The sequence below is a fragment of the Simochromis diagramma genome, unplaced genomic scaffold (assembly GCF_900408965.1).
Source record: "Simochromis diagramma unplaced genomic scaffold, fSimDia1.1 OVJJ01000389.1, whole genome shotgun sequence".
NCBI lineage: Eukaryota > Metazoa > Chordata > Actinopteri > Cichliformes > Cichlidae > Simochromis > Simochromis diagramma.
This window is the reverse complement of record NW_024387227.1, coordinates 2,072,675-2,095,810: the sequence shown is the minus strand read 5'-3', so window position 1 is coordinate 2,095,810 and position 23,136 is coordinate 2,072,675. Positions and strand designations below refer to the sequence as shown.

The window sequence follows — 23,136 nt, the reverse complement described above, 5'->3', positions numbered from 1 at the left end:
TGTATAAGCCTCCACTTACTTTCAGCCCTCTGCTCAGGTCTTGTAACACTGTGCTGACGAAGCGATCGCCCTTATTTAATCCACTTCAGTCATGCGCCCATGTCTGGGGAATTGAGTGCTGACAAGGCATCCTTTGATTCCACCTCTGTTTAGCAATTCGGGGTAAAGGAGAGGTACCGCGAATCAGTTCAAATATACAATCAAGACATTTAATGAGTCATCACTTCACTTGAGTCTTCTCATTATGCAGACATGGACTATGCTAATCTATGTAAATATACCCTGATAGAACACTTAATCCATTAATCAAAGTGAGACAGCATTTTATGTTTTCACAGCTTGGAGTGTTGGTGTACCCCAAGAAAACCAAAACACAAACCTAAATGCATAAAAAACACCACCAATGATCAATAGCATAACATCTGCTGCATTTACTACATACAAAATTATCAAATCTTTCAATAAGTTACTATTATGACGTGGTTTTCGACTGCTTAGTGGTGCTTTGTCCCAAAAAAATAAAAAAATAAAAATCAAAGTTGACCTGTTACGATTCCCTTTCAAATGTACACTGTTAAAATGTTGACGCTCACATTAAACATAACAAAATTCAGACAATGAGGCCAGTGTATGTGTAAGTATTTTCTTATTCAGCCTTTTTTCAAGCAGACAATTAATAAATACATTGGAGCGTTAAACCCTTTAAATCTCTTTCAAACTTGTCCTAAAAGTAGAGATACTCACTGATGCATTCAGCATTCCTCCCTGTCCTCTAAAAAGTGAAATGTATTAAAGCAGTTTCATAGGTTTTTCCAGTACAAAGCTACCAATCCAACTTATTTCCACTCTGCAAACCCTGGAAAAAAGCAGCACAGTAGAAAGAAAATGAACATGTTAAATAATAACCACACATATTTCCATTTTCTAAGCAGTAACTATTCAAAATTTGGAAGTGTTCCATCATTTCTGTTGACAGATGTCAGCCCGTCATCATTTCTCTAACGCAATCCGTGCTTCTAACATAACAGCTTGAAAAACAACAAAAATGTATACATTTTTATAATTTCAACAAGTCTCTTATTAAGAACTACAGTTTCATTACCCTCCTCTCTACAGTTCACCAGAATGAAGTGAACTTCTTCCCAAGGCCGGACAAAGCTGCAAGAATGACAAAAGAGAAGAAGGCAAATATGAAAAAACAAGAAAATCCAAGAGCTTAGTTTTAGCTGTAATAAATTTCTCTGTTTTATCATATCATAGCAAAACTAAACCTAAAGGAAAACTCTATTTCAGTAAATCAAAGTATTAATGAGAGTACCATCTCCCAGTTTTCCTGCTTGCTCTGCAGCTCCTCCTTGCAGTATTTTGGTGAGAACATTCTCCCCTTCAGCAGGTGCCTGGCCTGCTGCAGCGCTGCCTATACCTCCCGGTTTGCTACCAATCCCAACGGGGGCAGCCTTGGAGCCTGCAAACAACAACAACAAAAAATCAAAATCATCATGTACTGTGTGCCATATTTTTGCCTGTGGCGGTGGTTATGACATCTTGACAGTGATACTATGACGTACCAATGCCTGTTAGAGGTGGCGTGGCTATTTTGGTAGGCTGAGGTGCTATTGGGATTCCTGCTGTAGGTTTCATTCCTGTGGCAGCTGCTGCAGGTGTGGTATCCATTTTTCCATCCATTTTTGCCTGAACAAAAATCAAGACAAATACTGAGTACGGGGAAAATGAAACTACTGAGTGGATTTCTGAGTGAGTCACGTTGTTCTCACACTTGCATTTCAGCAACAGCATCAAACAACAGCTTTATCCATAGTGGCATTTGGAACCGTTTTTGAAAGTTGAATAGGACACACCAGTGCAATTCACTGCTTATAATTATTATATCATCATAAAAGGCTTCTGTGGATTATTTAGAAAACACAACTACTTAAAATATGTCGCCATAATAACATGTCTGTTGTTGTATATGGGGAAAGCAAGGCCAGGTGTAGCTCTACTTACCGCTGCAGGTGGTTGCCCTGCTGCCGACCCTACTCCAGGCTGTCGTCCCTGTGCTGGAGCTTGGCCAGCTTTTGGCTGCTGCTGTGCTGGTCCAGCCCCTGCACTTGTTGGTATAGGCTGACTGCTTTGTATCTGGCCTTGCTGCAGCGGTTGCTGCTGCTGCTGCTGCTGTTGTTGCTGTTGTTGCTGCTGCTGCTGTGCATTCTGCTGATGGTGCTGCTGCTGAGCATGTTGGGTACCATCAAGTGGCTCAGAGCCTGGATGCCTCCCCGACTGGTCCTGCCCACCTGACCGCTGCTGTCCAGAATGGCCCTGAGAGGTTTGCTGTTGCTGTGGTTTAGGCCCTGTTGCAGTGGGATCCTGTCTCCGGGACGTTGAGCGATCTCCTTGTCCCCTCTGACTCCTTCCTGCAGTGCCATGGTGATGACCGGAGTCACGAGAGAAGTCTCCTGAGTTCCGAGGGCTTCCCTGGGCAGAACGTGAGTCTGCACCACTCCTTCTTTGTAAAGATGAGGAGCTCCGGCCATCAGAACGGCCAGATGGGTCTTTGGGGTGTGTCCTGGAAGACCGAGAGGACCTGGAGTCTTCTGCGGAGTGGCGGGAAGAGCTGTGTCTGCCAGGGGTGCTGCTGTGGTGACGGTGGTCCCGTGGTGTGGAGGATGAGTGGCGTTGGTTGTACTCATCCTGTGGACCGTATTCCTCTGGAGGCTCGTCGTAATCATGGTAAGTATGTTTACTACGTCTGCCTGTGGACGAGTGACTCCCACCTCCATGATGTCTTGAGCGATCAGAACGAGCCTCCCGTGGTTTCTCAAACCAGTCAGTCTCCTCTTGACCCAAATGATAGGCTTTTCAAAAATCAATACAGACATGATCAGTCAATGTCAGTGGTATTGCTTTGGTGGGTGGAGTAGCATGCAGACTGATGACATGCAAAATATCTGTAAAGCCATGCTCCATATTCCAGAGCCATGCAGATGTTTAAAAAAAACAAAAGGGAAAAAAAGAAGCAGCATTCACAGCCCACCTCATACATAAAAACTATGCATGCAAAACATGAATATAAAACATTTTTGGCATTGTTTGTCAAAGGAAAAAAATAAAAAATAAATAAATCAAAATAAAAATGGTGATGTTCTCCAAACTTGGCATGCAGTCTTTTCAGCACAGAGGAACAAACTACAGCACAAATAATTCAGCACCAGTTACCTTCACTGTCAGAAACAGCACAATGCATGTCATCTACAAGATAAGGGTCATCTGGTTTATAGACATGACTCCTGGGCAGGTCCTTCTTATGATGGTCCTGTACATCTGGAAGTGAATGGCTGGAGCCATACTGGTTTCTCACATCATGGGCTTCTGATATGCCAGAGCTTCTTCCCATGCCGACAGGCTTTCCAACCGGACTGAGCGGGCTCTCCTCTTCTGAATTCTGGCGCATAGGAGGCCTTCCACTGCGGCTGCTTCTTTGAGATCGCTCCATAGCATCTCTTTCATACGATTTACTCCGGTGCCCTGTGGCATCTCTGGAAGAAATCTTGTCCATACCATATCCTGTAGACCTGGACCTACCAGAGCTATACATGCGGTCCTCTTCCTCAAGACCTTCACGACTGGTGCCATAATATTTCTGCTGGTCATATGCACTTTTCTTCATCCCGTAGGTGGCATCGTCCTGAAGCTTCTTGGATCTGGACACCACTGTACAGGAACCCCCCGTTGATGTTGTCATTGTGTAAGAGGCAAGGTCAGACTCCACATCCCGTGCTTCTTCAATAGGGGAGAATTTCGAAATTTTCTGCTCCATTCCCTGCTTCCTGTGTTTACTACGTTTAGAGGAGACTACGGCAGGGGCAAGATTCTTGGAAGTTAATTTGTGGCTGCTAGAGCTGCTGCGTGATGAGTGTTTATAATCATCATAATAATAGGAAGAGCCTCCACTCACTGTGGTGCCAGTGCGACTGTCCACTGTGGTCTGGTAACCTGTGGAACTTATAGGTTTGCCATAAGCGTCCACGGGCTCATCATCTGGCCTGCCATATGCACTTCCTCGAGCGGGGCCATTCTCACTGCGATACCGCCCTCCGACTGGATGACCCAGAGCATCTGTGGGTTGCCCACTGTCTTTTGTCAGCTCGCTGATGTCATCGATCATGACATAGTTCCTAGGAATACTCTGCTCTAAGTTAGAAGTGTAGAGACCATCTGTAGCATAAGCAGATGTGGGGCTCTCCACAGAATGAGTCAGGCCTGGCTCAGGTGGGCGGTATTGTCCATATGCATTGCCATAAGCTGAACCATAGCTGCTATCTGGAGCTGATGTAGCCACAGATACTGCAGGGTTGCTGATGACCTCATAATTGGTGGGAAGCTTTTGTTCAAGGTCAGCCAAAGATGTTTGCCTTGGTCTTTGATGGACTGTGAGAATCTCAGCCTGGGGCTGATAGGAGAGGCCAGGCTGGTAGGAACTGTGAGTGGGATAAGGAAGGCTCTGTCCTGGCATAGGTTGAGCAGGTGAATGGAAGCCCTGGTGACCATGCTGTTGCATGCCAATGTCTGTCTGATAAGAGGACTGGCCATACATGCGTGAGGAATAAGTTCCCTGGTTCTGATATCCAGGGCCTGGTGGGGGATGTGGCTGGAATGTTCCAGGCTGGGGTGCAGAGGATGAAGGGTACTGAGGAGGCTGGAAACCTATTTGTTGGTAAGTGGAGCCTGGTTGCTGTGTAGATGTTTGAGGGTATGGATAAGACATATAAGATGAAGTTGAGGGATACTGGGAAGTTGCAGTGAGATCATTCGTAAACTGACTCAGTGGGGCAGTGCTGGGCCTTGTCAGCAAACCATTAGCGTCAAAGGTTCCAGTTGCAGCTGCCATCCTAAGGTTATTGAGCTCGCTGTCTGACATGTAGTCTCGGGCATCACCCATACATCGCAGGTAGGCCAATTCTCTCCTCTCTCTTTCCTTCACCATAGTCTCCTTTCGTTGCGTAATGCCCTAGCTCCAAATAGCGTAGCTTGGCATCAATCTCTTTTTCTTCTTCCTCCAGTTCAGCCTGCTGCTTACGAAGCTTCGATGACTCTTGTTCCACAGCTTTTAGTTCGCTCAGAAGGCCAGCCTTGGTGACACCCTGGGCGGGTCTTGGAAGGACCCTCTGGTGCATGCCAGGAGAGCTGTACATTTGTGCTGGAGTAACAATGGGAAGTGGAGTCTCCTCTGGAGGGGGGCTGGGGAGAGTCCTCTTTATTTTCCTCATCAGAGAGTTCTGCTGCTGCTGCAGGGAGGCCATCTGCTAGGAGGGGCAGATACACATCAGCAAACACGGAGCTATAAACAGAATGTGTTTATGTAAATTAAACTCATTACTGTACACTTAGTACTCATAGAGAAGCTGCACACATCTTCATCTCTACACTGAAGCAAAGAACTATTAAGCCCTGTGTTTTGTCAGACTCCCTGACGTTAATTGAGCTATGTACTATGAGAGCCTGAAATTCATCAGTATTTTAATTAATATGGTTTAATTTTATTAAAACGTTCCACTGAAGCCAGAAATTGTAATTGAAATTTTTCATGTTATGCCAGGTTAACAATTTTAAATAAAATGTTTAGAACTAAAAGTCAACACAGAGCACCACGCTATATCACACTACATAAAAATGTTCAAATGTAACCATGTTGTTTATTAAAACAGTAATATTAAAACCACTGTTACTGTAATGAACTAAGCATTAGTCTACAAAGCTATTATCTTAAAATAACAGCAATTTTTCTAAATTTAAGGCCCATAAAAGTCAATGACAAAATTTTTGATGAAATATAATGTTGAACAAATTCTGTGTTTTAGCAGTTTAGTATATGTAAAAATAAGCAGATGATGGTTAGACATACTTTTCAAGGAGAATAAAATGAAGAATAAAATGAAGCAAATGTCTGCTGATTTCACTCAAAATGTATTTTCAGTAAAATGCTAATTTTCCCTTTACTGCTTTAATAGTTGCTGTGGCTGGACTTCTTTTACAAGACATAAATATTTATGCGCCTCATGCAAGTAAGAACAGTGAAACATAACAAATAAAACACAGTTTAAAAAGATATCTATGCTAGTCTTTTACTTACAAAACATTTGTGCTTCGTTGATCCATGATGGAGGGTTTTTTTAGTATCCACAAGAGAATCGAGTATTAAATGTTAACACTAAAGATTAGAGGTATGTATATGAAAAAGACTTGGTCTAAGTGCAGAGCGATGTTAATTTACTTTGACCAGCTGCTAACAATTAGGGAGCGAGCAAGGCAGCGGTGGGATTACTTCACATTGTGTCTCCCTGTGGCAAAACTTTAGGGTTTGCCAAAAATAGAAAACGTGGCAAATAGAGAGAGAGAAAGAGACAAACGGACTAAAAACGTATAAATGGAGAAGATAGGGGAGGAGACGTAGCAGAAAAGCTTTTCTGATTTTGCCATCTGCTCTTATGAGATCATTCTGGTACTCTGTCAATGCCAGATCCTGTGTGATTATCCATGTCCATGTCCACACAAAGCATCCGAGACATCCTGGATACATATTAAAGGAAAAGCCTGAACCTTTGACCTCGCAGTCAGGGGATATACTGGCTCTGTTATGCAAATTAATATAAGAACTGTTATAATCACCTTTATCCTTTGATGGAGCATTTCTGTCCTGATGGGACAGGTTTGACCAGTATGAAAATGATGTGGATGATATTCTATGGCTTTAAAAGTCTTCAAATCTAAATTGAGTTGATTTTCGACCAGTTTGTTGTACATCGCTCTCCACCTCCCTTTTTTAAACACCAAATGAAGGGAAAATATTCTGGAAGAATTGTGTTCATCCTTACCATAAAATCTCAACCTTGGAAAATGAACTCCAAGGTGCACTGAAGCAGCTTTGACAGCATATGTTGGCGTAAACTATGTGTGTGTGTGTGTGTGTGTGTGTGTGTGTGTGTGTGTGTGTGTGTGTGTGTGTGTGTATTTTTTAATTCACGTAATGAAGTTTTAGTTTTATAGTGTAGAAAAGCACTATGTGACTTCAAATAGCCCCCAAAAGGTGCTCCTTTTATTTGATTGTATCTGTGCTAATAGGCTCTAGTAACTATAGAATAAATTAGTCTTGAATGTGTAACACTAATAACCACACATTAGTTTAACTAGTTTCTAAAGTCAGATTTGTCTTGTGATTATACTCTTCAAACAGGCATTTAAATTTTTAGAATTCTACTAGTTCTTTGTTGTGTATAAACACTGATATGTTACATGCATGAAAAACTCTGTTTAAACAAAAGGTTATGATTTTGTACCTGACTGTTGGACACAGCTTGTTGGTGATATGGGGAGAACCTGGTCTTGACAGGGTCCTCTGATGTAGGACTGAGAGGCTTTGGATCCGACATCGAACGCTGCACACTTTTTATGGGTCTTGGTAGAGTCTGGTGGCGTTGGGGTGACTCGGCGGTGAAGGCCTTTTGCTGGGGCGTTACGTGGGCCTTGTTAAGCTTCTCCTGTGAGGCAAATGTTGTCTCTAGCATGCGATGAGGAGACAGCGGAGATACAGGGGAGTATAGCACTTGGGGAGATTTGGGGGGCTGGCGAGAATGAGACTCATTCTGTTGCTGCTGATAGCCGATTTCCAAGGGGTCTGGTTTCCTCCTCTCAAACTTAACAACTCCTTGGAGTCTAGGGGAGATTGGGTCAGATGTGTTTGCTCCTACTATATGCAGACTTGTTGAGTAGGGGCTGATAGTTGTGGGCACACTTAGCTGAGGGGCGACCACTCCCTGGGAATGAGACTCTGGTTCTGTCTGGCAGGCCAGACTCTCTCCTTTGTGCGTTCTTTCAGGAGCCGCAATGTAATGTAACAGGTCAACCTTTGAGGTTTCTGCCACTGTAATGTGGATTGCAGGCGAAACCCTGCCTAGTTGGTCAGGTTCTGTTTGGCATGATGAATCATTTGTGGTCTGAATAGCTATGCTTGCAGAAACCACTTTAGATGATCCTTCAGATTTAGCCTCACCGCTAGATTCAGAGTGCTTGGATGCACGTGATCGCCTGCGCCTTACGGGCTGCTGGTCCCATTCTGCCTGGTCCTCCTCATCAGTCTGTACACTGCAGTCTGCAATTCGCCGAGTTCTCCTGCGCCTGTTCATGAATCTTTCCTCTCCATCTTCGTCATCTGTTTGCACACAGCTGTCTGTAATCCTTTTCACAGAGTCCTCCTCTGAGCCATCCCTCAGCCGAGGCATGGAATTCTGCTTTTTCATAATCTTAGAGTCAACCTGTTTGTCACTGCTTTTTAAAGACATTTCAGAGGCTGAACTCTGAATAGGTCGAGCTGCCACCACGGCTTGGACCAGCTGTCCATCTTGCCAAAACTGAACACTCTGTCCATCTTGCTGAATAACTCTACCACTTTGGTCACAAATAATAAACCCTTGAGGGGGACCTCCTCCAACAACAACCCCTTGTATAGCACCTTGGGCGGATGTTGCTGCTGCTGCAGCTGCAGCAGATGCAGCAGCAGCTTCAGCTGCCGCAGCTGCCGCTGCTGCCTCCACTGCTGCTGTCTTTTGCCTTTTCTGCTCCTCCAACTGCTGCTGGAGCTGCTGCTGCAATGACTGGATTTGCTCAAGCTGCATTCTCTGTTGAGCTAGTTGTTCCCTTTGCATAATGAGCTGCGTTTCGCGCTCAGCTTGCTGCTGCTGTAGGACTTGCTGTTTGATCGTTTGCAACTCTTGGATCTCACGCTGAACCAGGAGCTGTTCTTTTTCTCTGTGACGCTGAAGCTCCATACGATCTCTTTCAAGCTCCTCTTGCAGACGTAACTGTCGTAATTTCTCTAGTTCAACCCGTTCTCGTTCTAACTGCAGCATGTGCTCTTGTTGCTGACTCAGTCTCTCATCTTCCTTACCTTTCTGAGCATCTGTGGGTGGAGAAAGTTTGGAGCTTGGTGCTTGTGCAGAACCATGTGGTGGTGCTTGCGAGTGACTTTGCGGCAAAACTAACTGTTGAGGCTGACTGACAGGTTGTGCTTGAGTTTGGGTTTGAGTGAGGGATAAAGGCTCAGTTTGAGCAGGCAACTGCTGTGCCTGCACTGGCTGGACAGTTGGAGGCTGGCTTTGAGCTTGAGAGAGAGCTGTAATACTCTGTGATGAGAGCTTAGAGTGGTCTATTTGATGATCAGCTGTTGTGTACATCCCAGTGGCAACAACACTTTGTACTGCAGTTTGTGATGGTGCAATTGTTGTAACTGTTTGTGGAGCAACTGTTGTTAAAGGCTTTCCGAGGTACATTGGAGTTTCTTGGTGGGAGCTGCTTACCACGGGCATACTTCCTGATGGTGTGGCAGACGTTTGATATTGGTTTGGAGGAGGGTATGAATATGCTCCCTGCGTGGACAGAGGCATCCTGGGAGTCAACTGAGGCAACCTTGTAAGACTAGCCAATGGTACAGCAGTTACACCTGTAGGGTACGGTCTGTAAATTCCTCTCGGCATGGGGCGCAGGACAGAGGCAGGCTGTGTAGTAATTGGCAAGGTAGAGGCAATGGGAGCATTTATGGTAGAATATATCATTCCATCACCTCCCCTCAAAGCAGCAGGGTACAAGGCGCGTATACTAGCTTGTCTAGCATTTATTAGATTTGTTAGGGTTTGGCCATTTGCTGTTGGTCTTCCATCTGGTCCATAGAGTAAATTTGCTCTTATTGATGCTAAGCTTTGCTGGAGATTTAACCTTGCTAAAGGTCCACCCCTTCCTGCCCCATATGGTAATTCTGCATTAGTTCCATACCGGTTCCCATACTGATCCACTGTGTTAAGAGCTGCACACATGCGACTGATCTCCCTGGCAGTGGTCGCACTATACTGAGCCAAATTGGAGTCCTGTGATACTGTTAGGTCACGTGAACTGTAGGCATAGTCTGAACTGATATTTGACATGGAGCCATATCGGCGAAGGGGTAACGAAGGGCCTCCGAGATCTCCTTGGTGACGCAAGTCTGTGTAGGAACCATACTGTGCTCCCATGCCAAGGTATCCACCTTCATAAACCTGATTTATACTGCTAAGATCTACTGCCATACCACCCTGGAGATTACTCTGGTAGTGGCTAGCATCAGTCATGGAAGGCAGATTAGTATCCGACATGGATGGCTGTATTCTTCCTGAGGGGACTATGGGTGTTTGGTATGCTTTATGTTCGTCTGTCATTCCTTGTGTAACTTGAGGCTGGTGTTGTTGTTGTTGTTGGCTAATGCTGTAGTGAGGTGAATGGGGAGGATGGGCTGCTTGAGAGCTTTCAGTAGTCGTGTTTTTATCTGAGGATACTGTGGTAGACTTCTGAGTGAGTGACCCTGAACAGGAACCACCAAAGGGCAATTTGTAAACAACATCACAACAAGCCACCTGGTTTTCTGGTTTGATCTGTCCAGTAAGATCCAAGACCTGAGGAGGGGGAGGAGGTTCCTCTCGCTTTATCAGTTGAGTCACTGTGCCACTTTGTGATGGATTACTCTCATCAAGGTGCACCATCATCACATGGGGCTTACCTGTGGACAGGTTCATTACTGTTGGCTTATTTTTTAGTTCTAAGGCAACTCCACCGTACAATTCGTGGGGAATATTAGAAGCAGGAGCCCCAGAAACTGATGGTGGAGCCAGTGGGGAGACTCTAGGTATGGCACTAGCAGTCACTCCAGGCTGGGCACTGCTTGTCTGGTTCACTACAAGGTCTTTTTTTATCAGCAGTGGCTGGACTTGATTAGCCAAATTATAACGAGCAAAAGAGGATTGCTGCTGGTGCTGCTGGAGTTGTTGTTCCAGAAGCTGTTGCTGCTGAAGCAGCTTCTGCTGCTGTAACTGCAGTTGTTGCTGTTGTATACCCAGATTCTCTAGACAGGCATCGATTTTGGGAATAGATGGGTCTGTGATTGGTGGCTTACTTTGGGTTAAACAGACAGCTGATCCAACACCTTGCCCAAGATCCACACGGTTTTGTAATGGATCTCCATACACGACAGGCTGCTTTGGTTGGGATATGAATGTTGAACCTGCGACTGTGACACTCACTGTGGTTGGCGTTGATACAGATACGTGTGGTTGCTCTTGTGCATTTAGGTTCATGATAAGAGGTTGCACTGCTGTGTGTCTACCAGCCGGCTGCTCTGCTCCTAAAGAGTATCGTCTCGTGTCAGAGGCAAGGGATGTTAGGTCCATTCCCTGGTCTGTCATTATAATTGGAGCTGGCCTCATTGGGGCCCTCAAATCCACAATATTAGTTCCAGGAAGTGTTTCACCCTGACCTACAACCTTTGAAGTGCCTTGAATATTTGAAATTTTACCTAGCGATATCTCCACAGATCCAGCACTTATACCAACATTAACTTTTTCAACATTCTGAGCCATCTGAGAAGAATGTTTCAGGGACTGTTGAGATGGGTGTTTTTGAGGTGATGTTGGCGAACTTGTTGAAGAGGGATGCGAGCTGTAAAGTGTTTTACAACTTGCTTGTGTTGGTGATGACAAAGGCGAAGTGGAAGAATTTACAGTAAGTGGCTTGGCAGGACTAGTTGTTTCTGAACCGAGAGTTATCACCATCACTGGTGAATCTTGGGAGGACTGCTGTCGTATGAGACGTGGCGAAACTGCTCTTTGAGGTGCCTGAGCCCCATGGGATGCTGCAGCTGATGTAGGACCACCAGGCAGAGATGGCAGTTGCCTGCTGCCACTACTAGTGGATCGCACAGATGGGGTATGAGTTGGACTTTGTACTGGAGAAGCAGTGGGAGAGACTGGGGGGCTAGGCCCTTTGAAAAGGGAAAAGACTCTGGAGGTCAGGGAGGATGTTCCAGGGTCAGATGGTGCCTGTGTTGGCCTCTGGGAGCCTACCTTGGTGCCAGCAGGTACCGGGCCACCTGTTTGGCGATTTGTCACAGTATGACTCACAGCTTTTGTTGTGGCAACTCCAACAACACCTTCAATTTTGGCACTCTGTGTCATCATCCTGTTTTGTGTTTCTTTTGATAGATGCTGTGCTGCATGAATACCTGGAATTCTTGGATCACTGCCTGTTGTAGAGAAGGACATAGGTGCAGTAACCTGTGTTGGGCTTGAGCCAGGGGTGAGTGCAGTTCCAGCTTCAAGATGATGCTTATCATCAGACTGAGAGGTACTTTTCTGCTGATTAACAGCTTGTCCCTGCCTCTGCATGAGCTGTGCTTTCTTCATCATCTCCTCGTACACTTCCTCTGCACTTTTCAGTGTTTTATCAGATGGTAAAACTGCTGTCTTTTCTGTTGGAGAGTAGAGAGAAGTAAAGGTTGGAAGGTTATACTCATTTCCTGATTTGTAAAGCTTTCCACCAATTATCTCAAAGCCTTCTGCCTCAGAGTCCATAGAAGGTGAGTACTCCGAACATGACGATCTGTGAAGTTCCTCCATCTCAGCAGCCTGCCTCAGCTCCTCTGTTGGTGATGCATCCTCGATAGGAGAGAGATTACTTGGAGGAGTTTTGGACCTTTCTCTGCGTCTTTGGGCTCGTAGCTCTTCTTTATCCCTTTTTGTTTTTCGGGCAGTACTTCTGATCCTCTGTTGCTCTAAATCTCTCATTTGCTCCTGTTCTCTAAGTAGTTCTTCCTCCTCTCTAAGCTCATCCTCCTCAGATGAGTCCTCAATGGTTGGCAGCAGGGGCCCATGGGAACGATGGCGAGCCTTTCTCTGCTGCTTAGCCTCCTCTAGTCGTGCCCTACGGCTAGGGCTGCTGTCACTGTCATCCTCCATGGATGACACAGATGTGGGGGATGTTCCAGAGGTGTAGCTGGGGGTGGTGGCAGGCAGAGTTGATGAATACTCTCCTTTAGACCGCTCCTCTGGAGACCCAGTCAGACTTTCCATCTCTAGCTCTGGTTCTCTTAGGTCATGCTCAGTACTGAGCTCCATGTCTCGATTGTAGCTGTTGGTGTTATTTAGCTCAATGGTTTTAAAGCGGCGAAGGCCTCCGGCGATCACAACGTCTTCTTCTTCATTTGCCTTATAAGCCCCTTCTGAAACCTTGGCGTCATCCTCAAAACTATTAGAATGATGAGAGAGTCGTCGCCTCTCTTTGTTTAAGTCTCCACTTGTTTTATGTGACTTTTTTACTTTCTGATTTCCATAATCTTCTAAATCTTCTTCATCAGCACTCATCTCCATAATTTGCCTCCTCATGTATTCTTCATCTGTTAAATCTTTATGTGACTTCTTCTGTCTTACTGGCAATGGTGAGAGACCACTTTCACTGCTGTCCTCCACGTAATCATGCCGAAGCTTACAACTGAGGTCATCTTCTGATTCATCTCTTGCTGCATCGTCATCGGGACTGATGTCCTGTCCTACAGACAGTGAATGTGGCCTGTGCTTCTGATCTGAAGTACTCTTTGACTCCAACAGAGGTTTCATGGAGCTCTCCAGCTTGGTGATTTCTGAGGGGATGGAGGCACCTCTTTCACTGAGCTTGATTCCTTCTTCCCGAATCTGACCAGTAATTTCCCCATGAGAACTGGAGATGCCATCTGAAGAGTATCCAGTGTCACTTAAACTCTGAGAACTTGATTTGTTGGAATCCTAAGAAAAGAGAGGAAGAAGAGAAGAGGTCAGAAGCAAAAAAGACATACTTTTTTCCTGTAATTAATTAATGAAAAAGTATATTACAAGCTTCAGTGCACATCTTGTATCCAACTATTTCATCCAGCTCATCAGTGACATTTCTATGAGCATTTTTGAAATGCTTAGGAGTACAATTAATTCACTACACCTAATAAAGATGAAATAGTCTCTAATAGTAATATATTAGAGAATAATTAACTTGGAAATAACATACCCGTAAAGAGACAGTTCACCCCAAAATAACAATGCTTGCTTCGTGGCGCACAAAGCACCAAAAAAAGTTGTCTTGATACATGTTTTTTTTGGGTGGCAGGCAAAAAAAGTTAATTTGAAAATCCAGGAGCTATGTCTCTTTCTAGAATGTATGACTGCACAACTAAAAAAAGACCACTGACCTTGGTGGGAGTAGTTCATTCTAGGAACTATATTCTTTTTATTGAACTACACATGCAAATAAAAAGAAACTATACATGCTGCCACACTGACACAACCACAAGCCTCACAGCACAGGTAGATGTGATGCAGGTGGTGGATGCAGTGGGGTAGAAAGAAAAAAACTTCTTTGTGAAAGTGATTAGTGCTGGATTCACTATTTATTTAGAGTAACCAGGTCATGATGTCGAGAAACAGACTTTATTAGGGTTGAGTTTTGAGCACCACTTGGTAAGTGGCAGTTAGCTCCTTGATATTCACCAAACTATATGGTGAAAAAAAGTGGGCAGCTCGTACTAAGTTTAGATGGAAAGTCAGCACTATAGGCCAGAGGAAACATAAATTTGTCTTTTTTATGTGTGAACTGTTTCTTCAATCAAACAACCAGATATATTAACATTTTAGGTTAAAATCAACCCAAATATTTACACTTTATTTCTTTTTGGTTTTAGAAATTAGGCAAATTTGCAAAAGTTGCCATTTAGAAATATTTATGCATTTGTACTTGTACTTGGAAAAAAAGACCAACTTAACTGCAAAATGTTTCTGTCTTATAGAAAAGAAAAAAGAAAACAAAATAATTAGTGTCATTAGTAATGAATTATTTCATAGTTTATTATGGCTGTTGACTGTCTCGTCTTGATTTGGGTTGAGTTTGCCTTTCAGCATTATGTACACACAGATGGATAAATACACTGACACAGCATGACTATAACAGACAGTTGAACATACAAACAATTACGGACAAATGTCATTTGATTACATGCTTCATTGCCATCTTTGACGCATTCTCCATTGCATTCTTCCAGCCGCTGAAGAATAACGAACATGCTTAGAATGCTTAAAATATCATCACGTGTCACATTAAACGAACACAAAAAAAGTTCAAGAAAACCTGCAAATAAAATAAAAGTGGACAAAACATGGCTGCAGAACGAAGGCATGATCTGAATGTAAGAAATGGCTCCTGAGACCAATGATGACGATCATAAGGATGAGGATGAAAATGACATAGATGGTGATGTTAAGGACATCATGATGATGAAAAAAGTCCATTAAAAGGAAATCATCTCACTACCAAAAGAAGGAATTTCTGTATCTCTATCTGTTCTTTGCCTCTCTCAAATGTAGTTTCTCACATTTATTTTCTCCACACGAGGTGACCTTAAAGTTGACGTCACCCTCCTCCGTGCCTTGTTAATGATGTCACTGGTCTTGATATCATAATAATTCCTAAATAAAACTGATGCTGACAACTACCTTTTCGTGACAGCACTACTCTATTTTATGCGAAAGATGTTATGATATAGCACCTTTAGGTAAAGATGTAATTATTTACAACTTAAACTTTGCTCAGGATTAAAGAGATAATGATGACAGAGTGGTGGAACAGATGAAGTTATGAAAATTATAATACAAACATAAAATCATAAAGAGCTTGATAAGCACAATAATTAAAAAATGTAAAAAAAAAAAAAAAAAAGAACAACTCTTAATGGAGCAAAATAAATAAAAAAATGGTGACTCAAGTGGAACAGGTGAAGGCGAAGAAGTTGCAGGTAGCTCACTTCATGGTGTCTTGACTTCTGCGCATCTTCAGGTATCTTCGTGTCTTTTGGAGAAGTGACAGTCTCTGACAATGCCTTCTTTGGTGAGGCTTTGACGTCTTCTTTTAGAGATTTAGATGCAACTTTAGTCTTCTCCTGGCTTTGCGGCTGTTTGCGGGCCTGGTTGTTACCTGTGGGTTTAGACTGAGTAGGTATGGTTTTTGAAGGGGTGGAAGAAGCCTTGGCATTGCTGGGTGCAGCTTTACCAGGGGTAGATGAAGTCTTGGCACCAGAAGGGCCCTTAGTCTGAGCAGAGGGCTGAGCAGATACCTTTGTCTGAGTCAGCCCTTTGGCCTGGCTCGGGCCCTTCATCTGGTTAGCTGGCTGAGCAGGGACCTTACTTTGAGCGTGTGACTGAGTAGGACCCTTAACCTGACCAGGTCCCTTACTCTGAGCCGTGGGTTGTGTTGGACCCTTAGCTTGGGAAGGTGGCTGGGTTGAACTCTTAAGTTGGGCAGAACCTTTGGTTTCAGAGGTAGGCCCAGCCTGTTTCACATTAGAGAGAGGGCCACTTACTTGGGGACCCGCTGGTTTCTGTTGTTGTTGAGGACCTGTGGTCCTGGGCCCTGATAGTTGATTGGGCCCTTTCTGTTGAGGTGGTTGTTGATTGGCTGGAACAGGTGACCGGGGGGATGCCATTGGCTGTGGAACAGGAGCTGGAATATCTCCCAAGCTTCCTGACAGGGCCCGCTGTGTCTGGCAGTTCAAGCATAACCATTCTTTCTTCTGAAAAACAAAAAGAAGAAAGCAGGATTTAGCCATGAAGTAAAGAAATCAGATAGGAGAACATGATTTCATAGTATGTACATCAGCAAAACAAATTATACACTAATGCTAGTAAAAGAAACAATTTGAATTTTCTGCCACCAGCAAACCTCAGGCATGATTAGGTGCTCATAGTAATATTTTATTCCCGGTGATTGATGGGTACAAGCATTAAGATCTGTCTGTTAGTTAGATAAATTAAATCCAAGTCATGTTTCTTCATAAATGGTCACGGTGTGCTAAGGACATGCTATAGCAAGTCTGAACAACTGAATATTTGAAAGCCTGTCCAAACAAGGCCTTTCATCTCCTCAAGAAGACTTAATCATTTGACAGCATTTAGCACTCTCAAACCGAGTACACAGAGAAAGAGTGCAGCACGAATACAAATGAACACAACTGTTATTAGATTGAACGGGTGCAACAATCATCAGATCTTTTATGGAGCCCATAGCATCTGCAAGAGCAGCATTCACCCTTCACAGTCATCCTCGCTAAGCCCTATGTTTGGAAAGAGGAGTGTGACACTGTTAAAAATCTAGTACAAAAGCCATCACAGACAGGATATTAACATAAACAGATTCACTTTCAGGTCAACACAACACATCGATCAAACTGCTCAATGGAAAGAAATGGTTCGATTACAGGTAATGAAAGCTGAAAATAGAGGGGAAGGAACTATGTTTGTAACACAGCCTCCTGTTAATGACAATCATCTGTGCCTCGGGCCTGAAGAATGAGCATTCTTGTGTCACCGACTTGTACAACAAAACAAATAACCTCATAAACACCTCCATTGCTGATTACCATCTGCCCAAATAAATCATTTCTTTTATTGGTGTAATACTTCAAAAGCATAAATACAGAAGATGGAATTTAACAACATGCCCGGTAACAGCTAATAAATAAAATAATGGTGGTAGGTGTGCAGTGACTGTATCAGAGGACATCTTTACCGCCGTGCAAACAGTCAAGATGGCAGAGAAGGTTGCAAATAAAACATTTATTTTTAACGCACCCTTACGTTTTCATCACACTGCAATGATCAAATGGAAAAGGGAGTCATTGAAGTCACTGGGATGCTGTCTTTCAGTCAAATTCAATTAAGGAAGGTAACATTAAGAAGAGATCCTCCTGAGTTATACAAATAAATGAGAAAAGCCCACGTTCCATGTAAGACAAAGAGAGACTGACAGAGACTGACAAGCATTTAGTCAGCAAGAAACATCTGATCAGCACAATAGGGATCTTAATCTAGAGACCCAAGAGGCCAGCATTTGATAGATATGTCTCTAGCGATAAGGTCTGTGAGTACAACAGTCTGTCTTCTTTATCATTTTATACAAAACCTTTAGAGACATTGACCCGGCCCTGTGTAAGGGAGAGACTGATTGTTCTTCTTAGTGCTCCTCGTCTGTCCTCTATTAGATTCAGTGGCCACAATGAATGGTGGCCACATGGTCATGGACACCCTAATTGAAAAGTAGGATTAAAAACAAACTATAGAAAATGTAGGTATACCAGTTCAACTGCTCATTAATGTGAAGATTAATTCAGCCAATCGCGGGGCAGCAACATCAGGATATGGAAGAAAGGTGATTTCAGTTACTTTGAATGTACAACTACTGTGATTTTCTCTCACAACCATCTTTATGTCACACAGTGGAAATTTGTATTTATCTTGTATATTGTTTTTATTCTGATTTTTAGTGTTTATTTATGAGTGTTTTATTTGCATGGTTTTATTCTGTTTCTATTGCATGGTTTTTAGTGTTTTATGTGACATGGTTTTTATCCACTGTGGACTGGCTGCACATGGGACAAATTAGCTGATAGGGACCACCTGCTGAGGCAGGGGTGTGTCCAGAGGTGGCATATCAGCTGTGTAAAGACCTTTTTAAAAACAGGCTAGCTGAGCACTGAAGAGAGGCTGGAAGGTTAATGCGAGATGGCCAGTGTGATGCGGCGACCAAGTCCTGACCTCATGGAACGGCAACAGTAAGAGACAACGCGTGTGATTGGCAGCAGGGCAGAGGTTTACCTCTGCCTGCATTTGTGAGTAGGGTCTCTACTGTTGTTTACTGGGTGCAGCTGGATTGGGAGAGGGTCACCATGGCCATGAGCCAGGGCCGCTTCTGGGACCATTGTTCTGGCCCCTATTTGTTATGTTGCAGGACACCGACGCAAGGGGAGCTGTGGCGGTGGTCACATTATGGATTCGGGTGCAGAACGCAAGCCGGGCTGGGAAGTGATGGGCCAGCGGAAGGACAAGAAGATGGGTGGCTCTTTCTTGTCTGCTGAAGACGGGGCTGGCGTGGACTCTGCTCTAAAGGAGGAATTCCTGGCCTGCTGATGGACCCATAATGAACATGTGGCCTAATTATAGCAGGGGGGGTTTTAGTGAATGTAGAAAATGGTAGTTTTACGGGTTTTAGAATTGTTTTTAGTAGAGAGCAAACATTTTATTACATACATTTTAAGGGTGTTTTTATTTGTGCTCCCTGGCCTAGTAATAAACTGTTTCTGATCAGACCTGCTTCCTCTCTGTGCCCGTGGTATCTGACTCGCTTGCTCCCCCTTGTATTTTAAAGAATCTTTCTTTTTAGCGTGACATTCTGGCGCGACCGCTTTAGTGTTTGCCGCGCGCTACATTTACACAGAATGAAAAGCGAACATATCTAATGAGAGACAGTTCTCTGGGTGAAAATGCCCGTCAGCGGTCAGAGGATAATAGCCACACTGCTTCAAGCTGGAAGGAAGGCAAGGGTAAGTCAAATAACCGCTAATTATAATCAAGGTATGAACATACACAAAACATCAAACTTTGAAACAGAGGGGCTACATAACCACAAGACCTCACTGCATGTCACTTCTGTCAGCTAAGAACAGGAAACTGAAGCTACAGTTTACACAGGCTCGCCAACATCGGAAAATAGAAGATTGAAAAAATGCTGAGTCTCGATTGAGCCGTTATTTAGCTTGAATCAACGGTTCAAGCTAGCGTTGGTATAACTGTATGGGGAAGATGTTCCAGGCACACCTTGGGCCCCTACTAACTGATCATCATTTAAACACCACATCCTACCTAAGTATTGTGTTGCTGTCCATATCTATCCCTTTATGATCACAGTGTACCCATCTTCTGATGCCTGTTTCCATCAACGTGTCATGTCACAAAGCTCAAACCATCTAGTCAAAAGTGGGTTTTTACCCTTGTGGTGTCCTCGGGATTCCCATATACTTGTTTGCCATTCACCTAGGGACCAGTTTTGACCCGAGGACACCACAAGGGTTCGGCAATGACTTCACTGTACTCCAATGGCCTCCACAGCCCCTAAATCCCAATTCAGCAAAACACCTTTGGGATGTGGTGGAGCCAGGGATTCACATCATGGATGTTATCATGCCAATATGGACCAAAATCTCAGAGAAATGTTTCCAACACCTTATTGAATTTGAGATGTGACGAATTAAAGCAGTTCTTAAGGCAAAAGCAGGTCCAATCCAGTACTAGCAATGTGTCCCTAATGAAGTTGCAGTAAGAGTGTCATTCTGAGAACTCCTCATTTCTTAATTATGATCTAATATAATAAATTCCTAATATAATACATTTCTCATGCATGTATGATAGATAAATAAAGACATATATGTCTTATACATGTTGACTGGAGGCAATGTGATAGTTTTTTAAATTCTGTTTTTCCATGTGGACACTTTTACTATCTGCTCAGTGTAACTGACTTTGAACACAAAATGATGTACAAATAATGGTTAGTGACATGTTGGCGTAGGTGTTAGTAGACAAAGCTACAGCTCACATTTAACACAACAGGATGAAAAGGATGAGGAGGTGGATGGGAAAAGAGGAAGGAGAAGGTGGTGCTGTAAGAATAATGATGCTGTTAGTGAAGATAATGTCTATTCAGGATATAGGTATATAATGTTTGCTATATTTAATGCTGTTACTATATGCCGCTTATAATAATGTATAATTATTATTTATCTAAGCTGAATTATTATTTACGGGAGGCCACTAAAGCTAACATACTGAAACCTCTTCAGTATACCTACATGCACATCCCTGCAGACAGAGCAACAGTATAAAGGTGGTGAGACAGCAACGTCACTGTACATGTACATTTGTAAATGCAATAACAGACATATCAAATTATAGCAGGGTTTACCTTTTTTTCCCCTTTCTGCATACTTAAAGAATGCATATGATTTTTCAAAGCATAATTACTGAAACCAAAACACCTGCAGCCAATGTATTTGCCAAGTGTCAGAAACTGAATCCACATTCTCTGCTTTACACTCAGCTAATATTTTTAAAACACAGACGCTGCTTTACACTCAGATATAGCCTTCCAGCAGATTCTTTCCACACTGCCTACCTCAAAACAACACTGCATGCAGTGTGAATGAAGTTTCATGGCTTTATACACATGGATCCCCTTTTGTTTTTACTGTTCTTCAATTCAGTTTGATTTTATTTATTTGCGTTGCACCAAATTAAAACAACAGTTGCCTGAAGGTGCTTTATATTGTAAGGTATAGACCCTACAATAATAATACAGAGAAAACTCAAACAATCAGACAACGATGAGCAAGCACTTGGTGACAGCGGGAAGGAAAAACTCCCCTTTAAAAGCAAGAAACCTCAAGCAGAAACATGCTCATGGAGGGGCAGCCATCTGCCGCGACTGGTTGGGGGTGAGGGGAGGGAGGCAGGATAAAAGACACACTGTGGAAAAGAGCCAGAGATTAATAATAACTAATGGTTAAATGCAAAGTGGTGGACAAACACACAGAGGGAAAAGATGTGCATGAAGAAGAAGCACTATCACTATATTTGCTTCCTTAAAAAAATCCCTTTTTGTATTTGTGGTGCGTTCTCTTTAGAATACACATTTGGATATCTGCGTGTCTATGTTTATAACATGTATAAAACATCCTTAGCTGCTGTGGCCTGCACACAGAAAAATGAAAACTTCCAAGTCTTATTTAATCTATTAAGTCAGAAAGTAGTTGGCGATTCTTTAAATGTAATTAACTTAAAGGAGTTTTGCAAAAAAAATTTGTTTTTTCATTGTCATCTTTTGCTAAACTTGTATGATGTTTTGTTGGTTTCACAATTAATTTTGCAAAAACAGCCACGTTTCAAAGATGACGCCTAATCAGTCAGGGGAAAAAGAGCTGTAATAAGTGGCAATGACCCAGCAAACGTGGAACCTCAATAATAACTCAATTATGCAACATGAGTGACAAATTATGCAACTCCTTCCCTCAGAAATGATGCCATTTGAATCCTGAATAGTGTGAAAATATGCAGTGCATCTTGGTTAATGCAGCACTAACAATAGTGTGGGCAGCGACATCATTTTTCAACATTAAGCAGGATAAAGTAAGAGCCTGGAAAACATTTGGGTACACCGAGAAAACAAACCACAGGTTATGACTGTAAGGTACTACATTACTTAACTTCACCTACTCAGTTTGATAAAGTCCGAAACCCAACAAAGGGCCTTAACCAAATATAACGCAGCAAAAATAGACGTGACGGTTACATTAAAAATATATCTATAATGCGCTATTTTTGCTGGTGCTATTCCTCCGTACAAGATAAAACCTTTGTTAATATGCCCGAATCCTAAAGGAATCTGCTGTCTCAACTGAGACCACAAAGCGTGGATGGAGCTACTGGCATGCCAAACAGACAGACTTGCTTTGTTTTCCTATCTCTCAAGTGCTCTACTGAGAAGCTATATATAAACAGGTGCAGTGCTCTCAGAACTAGCCATCTGTGCTGGTTCTTTCACAACAAGTGACTGTGTGTTTGTGGACAGCTAGTACATGCTGGGACCAAGAGACAACTACTGAAGCTATGCAACAACAGCTACAGTGAAGACGCTATATGAGTGTATACTTATATGATCACACAATTAAGCCAGCTAAAAAAAATTCCAGCTTCTGAACTCTTGACTCACATCTCTAACTTTCTCGAAACCCCATCTAATCATCCTTTTTACCTTTATTACTTAAATGAGATGCTGAATAATATTTATTTTCTATGGAGACGTTTTCTCTTCCTGCCATGTTGGAAGTGCCAAACTCTCCTCTTTGCTCCCGAATCAGCATAACACCACTGCGTGGGTGAAAGGGAAAGAGGAGCAAGGCCAAACCGGAGCAGGGAGTAGCAAATTATTCATGTAGAATGCTTTAGCTTGTACAGCAGCGAGTGTTGTGGGCTGTGCTTCCCACCTCTACCCACACTGTGTGGAAAAAATCAGGTCCGTATAAAAGACCGAGCCTCTGTGCTTCAGAGACAGCCTTTTAATGCGTCTTGAAAACAAAACAGCCAATTCACTGTGGTAGTCTCCAGCAGCTCGATAAATACAAATTAAACTGTAGCCAAAAACTACAAAAGACACAAGTAATGAAATGTCCTCTTTAAGCTGGAAGTAATTAATTCTGAAAACAGCTTTTTGTTACTTTTAACTGCAAAGAAACTGACATACCTCTGTGCTGTTCTGTTGTTTGCGTTTTTCATTTGCTGGAACTCTCATTTTTTTTAGGGGATTAAGTGTGTGGGGGTTTTCTCTAAGGACAGCAGGCTCAGTTTGTTAGCAGGATTATCCTGTTAGTGAGTTGATAACCTT

The 23,136-nt window shown here is 43.1% G+C and overlaps 1 protein-coding gene across 1 annotated transcript in view; it reads right to left on the bottom strand.

Annotated features, from left to right (window-relative positions):
- bsnb (bassoon (presynaptic cytomatrix protein) b) overlaps positions 1-23,136 on the bottom strand; it is a 77,685-nt gene that overhangs the window by 3,331 nt on the left and 51,218 nt on the right. Inside the window, 10 exon segments of the mRNA XM_040052106.1 lie at positions 20-145; positions 745-856; positions 1,103-1,158; positions 1,319-1,465; positions 1,569-1,692; positions 2,008-2,855; positions 3,217-5,008; positions 5,010-5,300; positions 7,335-13,631; positions 15,674-16,438. Of these exon segments, the coding sequence (XP_039908040.1) occupies positions 1,118-1,158; positions 1,319-1,465; positions 1,569-1,692; positions 2,008-2,855; positions 3,217-5,008; positions 5,010-5,300; positions 7,335-13,631; positions 15,674-16,438 (10,305 nt within the window). The 3' untranslated portion in view covers positions 20-145; positions 745-856; positions 1,103-1,117.